This window comes from Acomys russatus, chromosome 1 (assembly GCF_903995435.1).
Source record: "Acomys russatus chromosome 1, mAcoRus1.1, whole genome shotgun sequence".
Taxonomy (NCBI): domain Eukaryota; kingdom Metazoa; phylum Chordata; class Mammalia; order Rodentia; family Muridae; genus Acomys; species Acomys russatus.
The window spans coordinates 111237572-111254200 of record NC_067137.1 but is presented as its reverse complement, the minus strand read 5'-3'; the positions used below and the strand labels follow the sequence as shown (position 1 = coordinate 111254200).

The 16629-nt window shown below is 45.9% G+C and overlaps 1 protein-coding gene across 1 annotated transcript; it reads right to left on the bottom strand.

Annotated features, from left to right (window-relative positions):
- Positions 1-1653: 1653 nt before the first annotated feature.
- LOC127196534 (cytochrome c oxidase subunit 8C, mitochondrial) lies at positions 1654-2753 on the bottom strand. The gene is made up of 2 exons (XM_051154323.1): positions 2510-2753; positions 1654-1968 (listed from the first exon to the last, which is right to left on the bottom strand). The coding sequence occupies exons 1-2, from the start codon at positions 2627-2629 to the stop codon at positions 1876-1878; spliced, it is 213 nt and encodes a 70-aa protein (XP_051010280.1). The 5' UTR covers positions 2630-2753; the 3' UTR covers positions 1654-1875.
- Between the last annotated feature and the right edge of the window lie 13876 nt (positions 2754-16629).

Genomic DNA, 16629 nt, shown 5'->3' with positions numbered 1-16629 from the left:
CCCTTCAAAAGAGTAATCGTAAGTCCCTATTATGGAGATAAGGAAATGAGGTGTAGAGTTGAATGGTATTGCTCAGTCACCCCCTCACTACACAGTGAACTAAAAACTCAAAGGTGGGCTAGTGAGAGGGCACTTGCTGCCAAACCACATAACCCAAGGGCAGCCCCCCAGGACCCAATGGTGGAAGAATGTTGACTCCCAGAGAGTTGCTCTTTGACCTCCACATATAGCACAAACACCTAAGTACATAAATAACTTGTAAAAACTCAAGATATTTTCAGTTTGAATATGAAATTCGCCCCGCACAGTAGCTTCATGTATTAAGGGCTTGGTAGCTAGTTGATGTGCTGTTGTGAGGAGATCGAAGGTTCCAGTCTAAACAATGCTTTACTCTCTTGATGGATTCATGGTATCATGGTATCAAGAAATCACTGGGAAGCCAGGTGTGGTGGCGCACTCCTTTAATCCCAGTACTCGGAAGGCAGAGGTAAGTGGATCTCTGTGAGTTTGAAGCCAGCCTGGTCTACAAAAGTGAGTCCAGGACAGCCAGGACTGTTACACAGAGAAACCCTATCTTGAAAGAGAAAGAGAGAGAGAGAGAGAGAGAGAGAGAGAGAGAGAGAGAGAGAGAGAAATCTTTGGGAGATAAAGAAGAGAAGGTGAGGCCTACTTGAAGGAAGTCGGAGTCTGAATACGTCTCCGCCTTTCTGCGGCACTCTTTTCTCTATCTCCTGGCCTCCATGATTGTGAAATGCACTGCTCTGACACACTGTAGATAAAACCATGAGTCTTTCCCCTTTACACTGCTTCTGTTGGGATTTGGACAGAGCAACGATAAAACTAATGACTACAGCTGTGTACACATATGTGCCAAACCTGGAAGACGGCTAAGAATAAGTCAGAAATTAGGAGAGTGACAACTCACATGTAGTAAACAAACCATGAAAAGATGAGTAAAGAGATGAAACTTGGGGCTAGAGGACGTAATCTCCCATGGAGAGGCCTTGGGTTTGATTTCCAGGACACACACACACACACACACACACACACACACACACACACACAAAATCTTATTTCTCACAGTAAAACTGGGACACCATGACCAAGGCAACTCTTATAAGGGAAACATTTCATTGGGGCTGGCTCACAGCTGCTGGTGATGCAGAGGAAGACGTGGTGCTGGAGAGGTGGTGTAGAGTTCTACTACCAGATTGGCAAAACGAAAAGAGAATGACAATGGGCCTGGGGTGATCACTCATAACATCAAAGCCCACCCCCAGGCCACACCTCCTAATGGTACCACTCCCTGTGAGCCTACGGGGCCATTTTCACTCAAACCACCACAACCTTGAAGCCTGTTTAATCTTTCACAATTGTTACTAGACTCAAGAAAAACACTTGACGTCATTCAGAGTCACTAAATGCAACCTTTCATAGCAATTCTCGTTGACTTTGTTTTTCTCATTGTAATTTTTCATTAGTAAATTTGTATTGGCTTTGGTGATGCTCAGAAAGCAGTCTCTAAGGACTTGGGGGGTGGGGGTGTGTAGCTCAGTGGTAGAGGGCCTCCCACGCATGAGACCCTGGGTTAGATCCCTAGCATTTCAAGACCAAAAAAAAAAAAAAGCAAAAAGGAGAACAATACTTTGCATATACAAGGGTTTCCACTTTATTGAACACTCAAGTAGATTATTTTTGTCATCCATATAATGCACATCCGGGGCTGGGGAGGATGCAGAACACCACAGACATGTAGTTATAAGGGCTGAATGTTCGTAACAGGTTCAACTGGGCACTTTTTCTCATCTTAAAGGAGCTGTGGCTTTTTCTGAAAGCATTTTGGACCTGAGGTGCTGGCTCAATAACATCTTCCATCTAATCTCCTTTGAAACGGCTCAGATTGCTCAGCATATACGCAGCTGGGGCAAGGAAGGCCATAAAAAACACCGCAAGTCCAACAGCCGATTCCTGGAAGAGAAAAAGCAGTATTGATGAGCTCAGCTTCCTCAACCAGTTACTCCTCACGTAACAAAAGGATTACAGACAGAGGTGCATGGGGTTTAGCAACAAAACCGCTGCTCTTCAGGCTTTTACCCACAAAGCTCTGCGTGTGTGTCCCATCCTCACACGCGCAGCTAAAGATGTTTCTCAGAGGCCGGGGAGATGGCTCATCGGTGAAAACCTTGCTGAGAACCTAACTTTGGTTCCCAGAACCCATGTCAGGCAGGTCACAATCAACTGTAGTAGCTCCAGGTCCAACACCTCTGGCCTCTTCAGATACCTGCACTCACCTACACACACGCGCAAAAACGGTCTGTGAAATTTGTCATGTGGCCTTAAGAAAAATGAGATGACAATTCCTCGCAGCGTGTTCCATTAGCACTCAGCCCAAGTGAATTTTCAGAAAACACACACACACACACACACACACACACACACACACACACACACACACACAGGCTCTCTCCTCCCCACCCTCTTGGACGCCATTCTGTGGGCTCTACCTCACCGTGGGCGACAGCTCTTGGTTGTGTGAGTTTTCTGAGTGGGTGAGGCGACGGCCAGGCTTGGAGAACATGGCGGTGCGATGGCGGAGAAGAAAAGGGCAGAGCCGCAGCACGCGAGACATCCCAGGTCAGGCCAGAAGAGGACCACTGAGGCGCAGCAAACTGGATACCACAAGTGCGAGAGTCGAAAAGCCGTTGGTAGGGCGTGCTCCAGGAAATGGCAGGCAGCGGGTTTGAGCATGCGCATCAACCACACAGGCCCTTTGGATGGAAATGCTTCTTCCCTGCCCCTCAGGGTATATTTTAACTTTGCTTTATTTGGTCGTAAGACTTCTTCCCGGGCTGGAGAGATGGCTCAGCTGTTAAAGGCTAGGCTCACAACCTATAAGACTTCGTCCCTAACTCTAAGTTAATTCTTAACAATGAAACAAACTAAAAAAAGTCATGCATGGTGGACGACACTTGGAAATCCAACATCGGTGGATTCAGGAAGATTGGAAGTCAAGGCCAGACTAGGCTACTTGTAGAGTTGGAGGCCCACCTGAGCTATGTGAGATCCTGTGGCAAGAAAGGAAAGAAGGAAAGAAAGAAGGGGAGAAAAGAGAAGGGAATAAGGAAAGAAAGAGAACAAAAGAACCGGAAGTAGAGAGAAGAATCTGAGAACAGATTTTTAAGCACGGCAATGGTGGCGCATACCTTTAACCTCAGCACTCAGGAGGCACAGGCAAGTGAATCTCCGAGTTTGAGGCCAGCGTGGTCTACGGAGCAAGTTACACAGAGAAACCCTGCGTCAAAAACAAATAAAAAGAAAAGAAAAAGAACAAACTTTTATAGTCTGATAATGATGTTAAAATTACACATGGCATAGAGGATCTGGCTACAAAAGTAAGAATGGGAAAATCTCCAACCACTAAAATAGTATCCCTTGAAGGAAAAAATAGAATATATTGTAAGTTTTGAAATTTAATGTCATAAATATTTTTTGAGATAATGGCTTGTTTGGGGAGTTGTGCCACTCTATACACTTGTGGGGGATGGATAGGAACTATAAGGTACATGGGTATATTAAAACCATATCAGCAAAAAACAGGCCAAATAACTCAGTGGACATACCAGACCAAGGGCAGGGTGTTAATTCCCTCATTTGGACCTCATAAAGAGGTAAATACCTAGTATTGAGAAGGCGGTGACGCCACCAACCTGTCGTGACCACCAGTGTGCGGCAAGGACCTGACAAGAAGAGAGCTGTTCCCGAGACTTCAGCGGGACTTGGTCTCCACTGTGGAGGGCCTACTTGAATTGCCGTCTGCCCTCCTCCAAGGTTCACTTCACCCATTTGTTCATCTGGGGGAGCCAGGCCTGCCCTTTCGTCTCTGTAGCTGAACTCAACTCTATAGCTCAACTTTGACCCTTGAACCACAGGTTGGTTTTGTTAGTTAACCCTCTCCACCCTCACACCTCACCTCCTGCATGTGCTTGCATATGTACATGCACACACTGGCAGGGGTAGGGGGTTCTACTTGCATTTCGGTCAGCCTCCAGGAGAGCTTTTGAAAACTCAACTGGTAACCCTTTGTAGTCATTCTAGAATATACATATATACATACATACATACATACATACATACATACATACATACATACGTAGACAGGCAATAGATGCACTGTATCGTGTGTAATATGTGATCTGAGAGTTAATATTAGTGATTGGGGATGGGGTAAAAGGATGTGTATTTACCTGGGCCTAAGCTGTCAAGGAAAACAGTGGGATCTAGCAAATTGCTGCCAAATGAAACCACCATACCATTTACATTTATGGTTATACAATAAACTTGGACATTTTAGAAAACACAGGCATGATCATCTATGTTTCTGACATGGTGAGCTTACAAGAGTTCTCAATTCAAAGTCACCATTCCTTGGGATTTTTCAATTTTAAAAACATTCACTAGGCTGGGCATGGTGGTACAAGGCTTTAATCCCAACACTTGGGAGGCAGAGGCAAGCGGATCTCTGTGAATTTGAGGCTAGCCTGGTCTACAGAGTGAGTTCCAGGACAGACTATGACTGCTATACAGAGAAACCCTGTCTCTAAACAACAACAACAAAAACCCAAAACATAAAAAGTTCACTCTCACTCGTGTGTGTGTGTGTGTGTGTGTGTGTGTGTGTGTGTGTGTGTGTAGCAGAGGCCAGTAGAGGACATTGGGTCCACTGGAGCTGGAGTTATAGGAGGTTGTGACCACCACCCTCCAACTCTTCCCCCCATATGGGTGCTGGGAACTAAACTGGTCCTTTGAAAGAGCAGTGTGTGCTTTTAGCCACTGGGCCATGTCTTCAGCCCGTGCTTTTGTTTTTGTTTTTTTCAAAGTCATTGTTCCTTGGTTTTCTAGCAGCTAGTAGGCCAACGTAATGCGTTGTAGGCAGGGTTCTATTGCTATAAAGAGGCACCATGACCACAGCAACTCTTAGAAAGGGAAACACTTAATTGGGGCTGATTTACAGTTTCAGAAGTTTAGTCCGTTATCATCATGGTGCGAAGCGTGGCAGGGTGCAGACAGACATGGTGCGGGAGAGGTACCTGAGAGTTCTCCATCCAGATCAAAGGCAACAGGAAGAGAATGAGACACTGGGCCTGGCTGGGGCATCTGAAAGCTTAAAGCCCCACACTGTCTTCATTTGATGTAGCTCAGCTGCACCCACTCCTCACAAGTGCCTGAACTTGTATTATACCCACCCGCAGCAGGTAGCTCATTGCACCGGCATAGTTCAGTGTGGGTGCAGTGCTCCTCAAGGACAGCGTTCCTTCAGGTTTCTCAACATCTTTTGGTGGTTGATGACTTAAATCTTCTGCCTGCGTATAGATCCTTGTTTTTCTGCCCACCTTTATCAAGAAGTATGCCAAGTTCCTGTTAGAAGAGGGAGTCTGGTACCTTGCCTGTTTTATTTGTTCTTTGCAGCCTGCTGGTTGCTACAGATGGGCCTAGTGGTTCACCATGCCACTAGGAAGACCAAGAAAGAGATGGTGTCCGTGTCTGGAGACAACTTGCCAATGACTGGCATGCGAGAGCCTGCTATGCTCAGCTCTCGGGTTCTTCCTTAATAGACACGTTCTCATGAGAAGCTCTTAAGAAGAGCAATCGAGTTTGACAGAAAAGAGGCTTATTTGTATGGATGATTCTGTGTGTGTGTGTGCGCGCGCGCGTGCGCGCATGCACGCGCGCATATTGCTATGCAACTTAAAAGTACAAGTTTCCAGGTCCCTCAATGTCCCCCACACACTTCTCTCTGGACTACGTGCTCAAAGGAATGTCTTTCTACCCTACAGAATAAGTCTACACTCTCAGGAGGAGGCTGTAAGTGAGCGTGAAGGATTTGAGGACAGGAAGGATATGGCAAACTGAAAGAAAGCAAAGCCTGGCAACACAGAACAGCAGTAGTTGCTATGGAACAAAGTTATCGAGGAGCACAGAAAAGGGTGAAACTGTCAGGCTCTGGTGCAGCAAGGTAGCTCAGAGAGAGAGCGTGTGTGAGAGAGAGAGAGAGGGAGAGGGAGAGAAAGGGAGAGAGCATCATGTGTCAGAAGCAGTGGCAAGACCCAGGGCTGTTGAACCATTCCTGCCTCCCTGGGCCATCTTGATAGATGCATACGAGCCTGGGTCCCCAAGGTAATGCACCATCTAGGGGCTGTGTGACCTGGACCCATGATGTCTAGCAACAGGGAGCACCCAGTTAGTCCCCTCTTCACTGTCTTCACCTTTTACCCAACATCCCCAAAGGCCTTGGGGAAAGTGAAGGAAGGAGGGAAGGGAGGCAAGAAGAGAGTAGCTGCAGAGGAAGCCACACCCATTTGAAGAAAGAAGTAGGCTTTGGGGATTGTTTACCGTATTTTTCAGACCATAAGGCACACCCTAATTCCCTACACACACACTTTGGGGGCGGGGTGCATCTTATAGTCTGAACAATATTGTACATAGACTTGCCTTAATTGAATTAAGAAGTTGGCCTGAAGAGATGTCTCCAGCTTTAAAAGTGCTGGCTGCTCTTCCAAATCTGGATTTGATTCCCAGCACCTACAGAGCAGTTTACAATCATCTATAACTCCAGTTTCAGGGGGATCGTAGCTCCTCTTCTGGCCTTCATGGGCACTCCACAAATGTTGTACACAGACATGGAGACAAAGCAAGCACCATAAACCTAAAAAAAGATAATTTTTTAAACCCAAAGCTTGGCCAAGATACAGATCTTGTTACTAAAGGAGAAAGGGCATTTTAAAACCAAGTTGTTGCTTCTGGCTCGGCCTGTTTAGAGCCAGTTTACACTTTAGTATACTTATGTACAGTGGCGAGCAGCTGTGGTGGTTTGAATAAAAATGGCCTCCATAGGCCCATAGGTGCGGCCATGATCATCACAGCAGGAAGCATGGCAGCAGGCAGGCATGGTACTGGAGCAGTAGCTGAGACCTCACAACTTGAAACAATACCCACGAAGCAGAGAGAGAACACTAACTGGAAGTGATGTGGACTTTTTTTGTTTTTCGAGACAGAGTCTCTCTGTGTAGCCTTGGCCATCCTGGACTCACTTTGTAGACCAGGCTGGCCTCGAACTCACAGCGATCCGCCTGCCTCTGCCTCCCGAGTGCTGGGATTAAAGGCGTGCGCCACCACGCCCGGCCCTTGATGTGGACTTTTGAAACTTCAAAGCCTGCCGACAGTGACACGCCTTCTCCAACAAGACTGTGCTTTCTAATCCTTTCCAAACAGTTCTACAACTAGGGACCAAGAATTTGAATATATAAGGCTATGGGGTCCACTCTACTTCAAACCATCACTATATATTTTTATTATATCTTATTTTTATCTTCATCTTTATGCTATATATAAATATTATATATATATATATATATGATACACACACACACACACACACACACACACACACACACTCATGTATTGACAAGAGTCCTGCTATGTAGCCCAGGCTGGCCTTAAACTCACATGAGATTCATCTCCCCAGTCCCCATTTTTACTTTCACTGTTTATTTATGTTAGGTCTCCGAGAGCTTTAGACAATGTAATTTGACCTTACATATTTTCATTGCCCAACTCCTCCTGGACCCACTACCCCCTTTCCCTACCTGCTTAGCTTTATGTCCTCCTCCTCCTTTCTCTCTCACCCTCTCTTTCCCTCCACCCTTCCCTCCCTCTCTCCCTCCCTCCCTTTCTCTCTCCTACCCTTCCTCCCTCCCTCCCTCCCTCTCTCTCCCACTCTTTCTCTCTCCCACCCTTTCTCCCTCTCTCTCTTTCCTTCTCCCTCCCTCCCTCCCTCTCTTTCTCCCTCCCTCTCTCTCTCTCCTTTTTTTCCTCTCCCACCCTTTCTCCCTCCCTCCCTCCTACCCTCCCTTCCTCCCTCCTTCTGTCTCTCCCTCCCTCCCTCCCTCTCTCCCATCAAGTCCAGTGTGTCTGCCCATGCAATCTTGGATGTGTGGCCTTCCACTGGAAGATGGTCAGCTTCTAGGGGCTGCACTCATCTGACTCACACTCTCCAGAGGGCACCTGCTGGGATTTTCAGGTTCTTGTTAAAGAGAAACAAACAAACAAACAAACAAAAAAAGGCCTCAGTGGTCCGTCTGCAAAGGAAAGCTAATGCATGAAGTCCCTTCAGGAATGAAGTTTATTATAATGAAAGACTCTCAAGGCCATGAGCAAGTGCCTCTCAAGGGAGAAGGAAAAGCATCGGAAACACTTTAGTATATGGCGAAGTCTAAGCTTGGTGGAGCGTTAAAGGGAATAAGAGGCTTCCCTTTGAAGCCTGAAAAGAAGCTTCAGTGGGGCTGGGGGTGGGCGGGAGAGAAATGAACCACCACCAAGAAATAAGAGGGTGGAACAGTGGAGCAGCTTCAGAAAACAGCCGATAGAACACCCAGCTGGCCTCATGGCAAGTCTCAGAGGAGGCCCCAGAACAAAGGAAAGGTCTAACTTGTATAACCAGTCAAGGGGCGGCAGAAGTTTCACATCACTTGGATTAGTTCAAGATAGCAGAAGTGAAGCCGGGCGTGGTGGCGCACGCCTTTAATCCCAGCACTCGGGAGGCAGAGGCAGGCAGATCACTGTGAGTTCGAGGCCAGCCTGGTCTACAGAGCAAGTCCAGGATGGCTAAGATAACAGAGAGAAACCCTGTCTCAAAAAAAGATAGCAGAAGTGACAAATAGTACAGAGGAGGCGGAGCTGTAAAGTCACAGCCAAGGGAGGTGTGGCCCCATCCAGGCTATGAGATCTGGCCTAAACGTGGAGGCTGGTGTGTCCTGGAACAAGGCTGGTCCAGGCTCATGTAAGATGGAGGTAGAAACAGAGAAGTGGGCCAGCCCTAGATAAGGTAAAGGGTGGGAGGCCCTGCCTAGAACCATGGCCTTCTTCTTTTTTGTTTTGTTTTGTTTTGTTTTGTTTTGTTTTGTTTTTTCAAGACAGGGTTTCTCTGTGTAGCCTTGGCCATCCTGGACTCACTTTGTAGACCAGGCTGGCCTCGAACTCACAGCGATCCGCCTGCCTCTGCCTCCCGAGTGCTGGGATTAAAGACATGCGCCACCACGCCCAGCTGAACCATGGCCTTCTTAAGAGTCCTTCACATATGCTTTCCTTTTTTTGGGCACGCTGCTTTGTTTTGTGTAGCCAGGAGGGATGGTAGAAGTCCGTTCTTCCTCTGCAGTGGTTTCTTTTGTAAACTATCTTTCTAAAAAATGTTTCTTTTTTTTTATGTGCACCACTGTAAGGATCCCCGTGGAGGCCAGAAGGGAGTCAGAGCACACACACACACACACACACACACACACACACACACAAACCTGGGGTAGAGTTAGAGGCAATTGTGCACCTTCTGAGGTGGGTGCTAGGAACTGAACTCGTGTCCTCTGCAAGAAAGAGAAGTACCCTTAAGCACTGGGCCATTTCTCCAGCGCCTCATATGCCATCATGCCCATCCTGATCTCCTTCCTTATGGATGCTGGGGGCAGCAGCGTGCTCCTGCAGCCTAGCTAGTAAGGAGGGTGGGCAGAGGGATGCCTGAGCCCAGGAATTCAGAGCCATTCAGGGCAATATAGTAGAATCCAGTCTTTAAGAAACAAATAAACAATCAAAATTGAAGCAAGACAAAAAGACAACAACAACAACAAAAAAAAAAGAAGCAAAAACAACAACCACCACCAAAAACAAAACAAAACAAAACAAACAAACAAACAAAAAAAAAAACCCAAAAAACAAAAAACCAATGACCTGAAATTGAGAAAGAGTTCAGAGAAACGCAGCTGAATTCATACTAATTCTGGGAAGTTTGAAACATGCTGATGGGAGAATCAGGCATTTTAAATCAAGCATTTTAAGTCTTTCTCTGTAACAACAGACTTAAATTACTTTTGACAGTGTCAGTAAATCTGACTCCAAATTCAGCAGCAACACATTTAAACTCCCAGCCACCCACCCCCACCCCAGGAGACAGCTCTTTTAGCTGCTCAAATTACAGGTACAAACCTTCCTCAGTTTAATTTCTCCAAGTCACAAAAGACCCGCACTGTTAACTCAGATCGCTACAATTTTCAATAAAGGGCTTAGTGGGCCCGGAGTCAGTATATTCCCAGTGACCCACAATGCAGGCCTTCCTTCTGCAGTTACATAAAAGGGCCTAATTAGAGCTCTAGATCCATGCATACAGTGAATATGAAAGATGCCCTCACCCACTCACCTTTTTTCTAATGTGACTTAAAAAAAAAAAAAAAAAAAAGTGTTTCTCTAAAAAAGCTGATGTTAGGTTTCAAGAAAATTATGTAACAACATTAACGCTGAACCACCTCATGTCCAAATATATTGAACTGTGACCGCTAGAAAAGGACCTTTCCTTTCTGCTCAAGGACCAAGTGTCTTTGAGGAAGGAAGTGCCTCCCTTTGTCTCAGTTTGTGTCTGCCTTTGCAACTGCATGACCTCAAGGACAGAGAGACTCCAATAGGCACGAGCCGGAAGGGCAGACGAGTTGTAAGGGTGGGGAGCATTCTCCTTATGTAACTGGTAGCATCAGGAGCCCACTTTTGAGTTGCAGGCATGATGGTAATATAAAAAGACCCAAGAGATGCTGTGGTCCATTATTACAAAGGCTCTCAAGGCAGAAGGGCCCTCAGGCAGTTTAAAAGACAATCTTGGTGTCCCATATTCTTTTTCTTTTGGGGTGTGCAGATTAGAAAAATTTTTTTCTTTAAAAAATAAACTATAAAAGCAGTTTTCATTTTCATATGTCACCTTCTGTTTCAAAAGCGACACTCATCGTCTCTTATGAACTACATCCAGACTTTTGGATTCTATTTGAGACTGCCACGTAGCTGAGGAGGGCCTGGCACTTGCCATCCTCCTGTGCTACTGAGTATTCTAACGATGCACTTCTGCTCTTCAGTTTGGGTATCAGACTGTTGAAGTAAAGCCCCAAGAGAATGGAATTTTACTGGGAGGCACAAACTGAGAGAAGGAAAAGGCTAGAAGCATGCTTCCGGCAGAGAGCTTATCTGCCAGAAAGACACCTCACACAGTCCTGACACTTGTCAGACCACCTGGCAGAAGAGATAGCAGCTACGACAAGGCGGTGGGTGTGCCCACACTTTGACCAGGGCCACTTGCATAGAGGTACCTCTTGTCGCCTTTGTAAACCTAAACATGAGCCAAGACACTGAAGATGGACTTGGGACACACTGGGCCTTTTTGTTCCCCTTCCCTCTGCAGTCACAGCAAATGACTCTCCTTTTCCTGTCATCTGCTGTTTCTTTGTCTCCTTAAATTGGCCTAATTGAGGATGGGTGGCCTGGGTAGTGAGGCTTGCCAGGGCCCAGGCTAAAACACCAACAACTCTTGCAACACTGCCTCCGTGTCCAACTTGGAAAGAAACTGACAAGGGATCCAAGTTCAGTTTCCCCAGTGAAAATACCACAGCTTTTTTGTTTTACTTTTTTAAAAATTAATTTATTCGAGCCGGGCGTGGTGGCGCACACCTTTAATCCCAGCACTCGGGAGGCAGAGGCAGGTGGATCGCTGTGAGTTTGAGGCCAGCCTGGTCTACAAAGTGAGTCCAGGATGGCCAAGGCTACACAGAGAAACCCTGTCTCGAAAAACCAAAAAAAAAAAAAAAATTAATTTATTCATATTACATCTCAGTGGTTATCCCATCCCTTGTATCCTCCCATTCTTCCCTCCCTCCCATTTTCCCCTTACTCCCCTCCCCTATGACTGTAACTGAGGGGGACCTCCTCCCCCTGTATATGCTCATAGGGTATCAAGTCTCTTCTTGGTAGCCTGCTATCCTTCCTCTGAGTGCCACCAGGTCTCCCCATCCAGGGGACATGGTCAAATACGGGGCATCAGAGTTCATGTGAAAGTCAGACCTCACTCTCCACTCAACTGTGGAGAATGTCCTGTCCATTGGCTAGACCTGGGTAGGGGTTCGAAGTTTACTGTACGTATTGTCCTTGTCTGGTGCCATAGTTTGAGCAGGACCCCTGGGCCCAAATCTGCCTATCATAATGTTCTTCTTGTAGGTTTCTAGGACCCTCTGGATCCTTCTACTTTGCCATTCTCCCATGCTTCTCTCATGTAGAGTCTCAATAGGATGTCCTCCCCTCTGTCCCAGTTTCCTGGTAAGTGAAGATTTTCATGGGACATGCCCCTTGGGCTAGTGAATACCACAGCTTTAAACCCATGGTATTGATGTTCTTTGTTTCCACCCTCCTAGTTTTGCCTTGCATGTACTTGCTGCACAGTCATATCTACTGACCTTCGTGAGAATAAGTCTCTATACCCAACAGGGAATCGCTTGTATCACCAATCATCTGAGCATTCTTTTTGCTGTGTTCAGTGGAAATCAGGCTGACAGCCTGACCCTCTGTGTGCCAAGCCACAGGCCACGGGTTGCCAGCTCTAAACTTTGGGACCCATTGATGCCTGGCTCTAACTTTCAATGTCTGAGCTGATGTTAACAGTTCCCTCAGCTTTTAGCCACTCTGGGTAACTGGGCAGGTCCCTGGGACTCTTCCAGCAGCTAGGGCTAGAAGCTTTTTGCGCCTCTAGCCTTCTGCAGTTTCTGGCTCTGCAGTCCTTCACTTTCCATGGTCCCCCACCCCTCCTTGGTATGCCTTCTTAGCACTAGCCCAGTCTCGGTGTTTCCTCCACCTCAGCTCCCTGCTGCTCTCTGAACCCTTCTGCTGCCCCCTAGCGGCTGCTTCTGGCTGTGCCTGCAGCTGGCAAGCCCAGAGAATTTTCTGCTCTTTGGTGCAGCCAGCTCCTTCTGCCCCAGCTACACCACAAGCAGGCAATGAAGCCATTCACGAAGGCTTTCCAGAGACCTACGGCTGCAACACCAGCTATGATGGATGGAGAAGATGCTGCGATGCTGGAAGCGCCTGAAGGGGAGGGAATCGCCTGCGGTCCTTGCAGGCAAGGTTACCTGAAGCTGTCAAAGGCAGGGTAAAGTCTCAGAGCCACCACAGCAGTGAGTGAAAGAGAGTTTCCCAAAGCCAAGCTGTCATTTCGTAGGAGGACATGACCGTTGTGGCAGTTTCTGGGGGCTCGAAAGAAATCTCTGCTTGGCATCTGTGGCAGGACTGAAGTGTCTGGGAAACCTCAGCGACGTGTAAAACAGAGAAAGCGGTCACAATGACAAGCTGTTCCGAGAACCAGGTGTCTGAGGGTTTGCCGCGTTCTGTTGCAGTTGCTGCCACCCATACGCGCCTTTGGGGGCAGCCACAATCTTGTTCACTGTTGTCCTAGACTCAAGGACCATGGCCCACAACCGCAGCAGTTACACTTAGTTCCCAGTCCTCTCTGATTTGGGGCTATTGGGTCAAGCTCCTAGGCAATAAGCTGCTGTTGCCTGAAGGGTTTGACAGCTGTCAGTCAAATGGCTAACCAGCTAGGCTATAACATCTTTAATCATTTAAAGGGACAAACACATTAAAGAATAACTTTGGCAAAGACTCAATATGAAATTACCTTAGTTCTCAGATAAACTGCCTAATGATAACTAAATACCAGCTAAGCACCTTTATTTAGGGAGGGTTGAGCTTCCTGGTCTGTATTAGAAATGACTGTCATCTTTCCTAAGCTGAACTGTTTTTCTCTTTTCACTCCCACCAGCAGTATAGAAAAAAAATTCAAAGTTCATAGCCTAATCAACCCTCACACGGAAAACTGTTGGGTGGTGGTTGTTATTGCTTTGTTTGTTTCATTGTAGCACAGGTTGGCCTTGAGCTCAACTCCCCGATTGAGTTTTGTTTTGGTTTTTTTTGGAGGCAGCATTTCTCTATGTAGCTTTGGCTGTCCTGGACTCACTTTGTAGACCAGGATGGCTTCCAACTCACAGAGATCAGCCTGTTTATGCCTCTTAAGAGTGCTCGGAGTGGGCTAGAGAGAGATGGCTCAGAAGTTAAGATCACTGACTGCTCCTCTAAAGGTCATGAGTTCAATTCCCAGCAACCACATGGTGGCTCACAACCATCTATAATGAAATCTGGTACTCTCTTCTAGCCTGCAGGCAGAATGCTGTATACATAATAAATAAATAAATCTTTAAAAAATAAAAAAAAAAGAGTGCTGGGAGTACCAGCATGTGCCATCACACCTGACTCGAGAGTTTTTTTTTTTTTTGTTTTGTTTTGGTTTTTTTTGGTTTTTTTGGTTTTTCGAGACAGGGTTTCTCTGTGTAGCCTTGGCCATCCTGGACTCACTTTGTAGATCCGCCTGCCTCTGCCTCCTGAGTGCTGGGATTAAAGGCGTGCGCTACCACGCCAGGCTAGAGTTATTTTTAATGTTTATTTTGTGTTTGTGAGTGTGTGTGTTGCTCCACATGTCATAGTGTAGGTTGTAGATGTGGGAGTCGGAGGACAACTTATGGGGAGTCAGTTCCCTCTTTCTACCATATGTGTTCTTGGGATGGAACTCAGATGTTGGGCACATCAGGTTTTCAGGCTTAGTGGCAAGCATCTTTACCTCCTGAGTCATCTTGCCTGTCAAATGGTCTTGTTTTGTTAACTCAATCTGAGTCATCAGTATTAACATGTCTCAAATTTGTACTTCCTTTATATATGTTTGAGCCCCTCTTCATTTCTCTTGTTTGGAATTCTTCATTTGCTCAAGTCTTTCATCATTTTCCATTTTCAGGAGGATTGTGTGTGCTGGGGACTGACTCTAGAGTCTTCATAGATGCTAGAGAACTGTTCTACTGACCTGGACGCTCAGCTCTCCTTTGCCTATAAGTTATAAATACTTCTGTGTATTGTGTGCCTTGTCTTTTGATACGCCTATATAGTTGAGGATCTAGATTTAACTATTTATAAACAAGAGTTCACTGTGTAGCCCAGGCTGGCTTGAAACCCCTGCTGCCTCCACCTCCTGAATACTGGGATTACAGGTATTTTGTTTGTTTGTTTTTCAGACAAGGTCTCGGTTTGCTCTGACTGGTCATGAATTTAGTACAGACTGCAGATTAGATTTGAACTCCTGAATTCCTGATCCTCTTGCCTCCACATCTGAGTTTGGGATTATGGTCACTAACACTTTGAAGTTCACATTTAAATAGAGTTGCATCTGTGAACCTTACATTTAAGTTTTTTTTGGTTTTTTTTTTTTTTTTTTTTGTCCCTTTCATTAAAAAACAAACAAACAAACAAACAAAAAAACAGGCCTGAGCAGGGTGTGATGGCACACGCCTTTAATCCTAGCACTCGGGAGGCAGAGGCAGGTGGATTGCTGTGAGTTTGAGGCCAGCCTGGTCTACAAAGTGAGTCTAGGACAGCCAAGATAACAGAGAAACCCTGTCTCGAAAAACCAAAATTACAAAAATCAAAACAGGCTCGCAATACTAGAACTTGGGAGACATAAGCAGGATAATCAAGAATTCAAGATCATGTTGGCTACAGAGTTTGAGACCTTGGCTACATGAGACCCTAGCTCAAAAAAATGAATCTTTTCTACCCTGACTCAATTAAGATAGTCTCCAATATTATTTTCTAGAAGCTTTATTAATCTTATTACTTATTAACTTAATAATTAGTCAACATTAATTTATTACCCACTATACCATTAATTACTGTCCTGGACACTTAAATAATTTAAAAGATTTATTCACTTATTTTTATGTGCATGGGAGTTTGGCCTGCACGTACATATGTGCATGCTTGCTGTCATGAAGGTTAAACAGGACATCATCCGGTCCCCTGGACCTGGAATTACAAGTGTTTGTGAGCTGCTGTGTGGGTGCTAGGAATCCAGGCAAGCCCTTTGGAAAAGCAGCCAGCGCTCTTAACTGCTGAGCCATCTCTCAGCGCTTTATACTTTGACAAACATATTTCAGTTCTTCTCCTCAGCTGGACTCCAGGAAGTTTTTATAAAAAAAAAATGTGTGGAAGCAGTATTGTATGCAAAGCAATTGGAGGAGATAAAATCGGCCTTTCTCTGAGACAGTCAAAAATAAAAGAACAACTGGTCCCATTGTATACTTCAGGAAGGCTTGAGAAGGAGCTCCAGTGGAAGGCTATGAGCGATAGAACAGCAAGCACACAGGAAGAAATGCTAGAGCTTGGGCTGCTAAGATGCTCAGTGAGTAAAAGGGTTTCTGGCCAACCCTGACAACCAAAGCCACATTCCTAGGACCCACATAGTAGAGGGAGAGCACTGATTCCCTCGGTTCGTCTGTTAATCTCCCCATACACACTGGGGCATACACATACCCACATACATATGGACACACACACACACACACACACACAAAATTGAAACACTTGAGTGACAGAAACTGGAATTCATAGACGTAAATGTCTCAGGTTTTAGCTTTGGTGATCGTGTGTGAGATTCTGAGGAGGAAAAAAGAGGAAAAGAAAGCGGAGAAGGGGGCTGGAGAGATGGCTCGGAGGTTAAGAGCACCGCCTGCTCTTCCAAAGGTCCTGAGTTCAATTCCCAGCAACCACATGGTGGCTCATAACCATCTGTAATGTGATATGGCGCCCTCTTCTGGCTTGCAGGAGCACTGTATATGTAATAATAAATAAATCTTTAAAAAAAATAAATAAATAAAACGGAGAAGGAAAAGGAGGAACCGGCTG

Coding starts and splice junctions, on each gene's coding strand:
- LOC127196534 (XM_051154323.1), bottom strand. CDS start 2,629: ATGTCTCGCGTGCTGCGGCTCTGCCCTTTTCTTCTCCGCCATCGCACC. Junction 1,969..2,509: donor ACCAAGAGCTGTCGCCCACG/GTGAGGTAGAGC, acceptor TTTCTCTTCCAG/GAATCGGCTGTTGGACTTGC.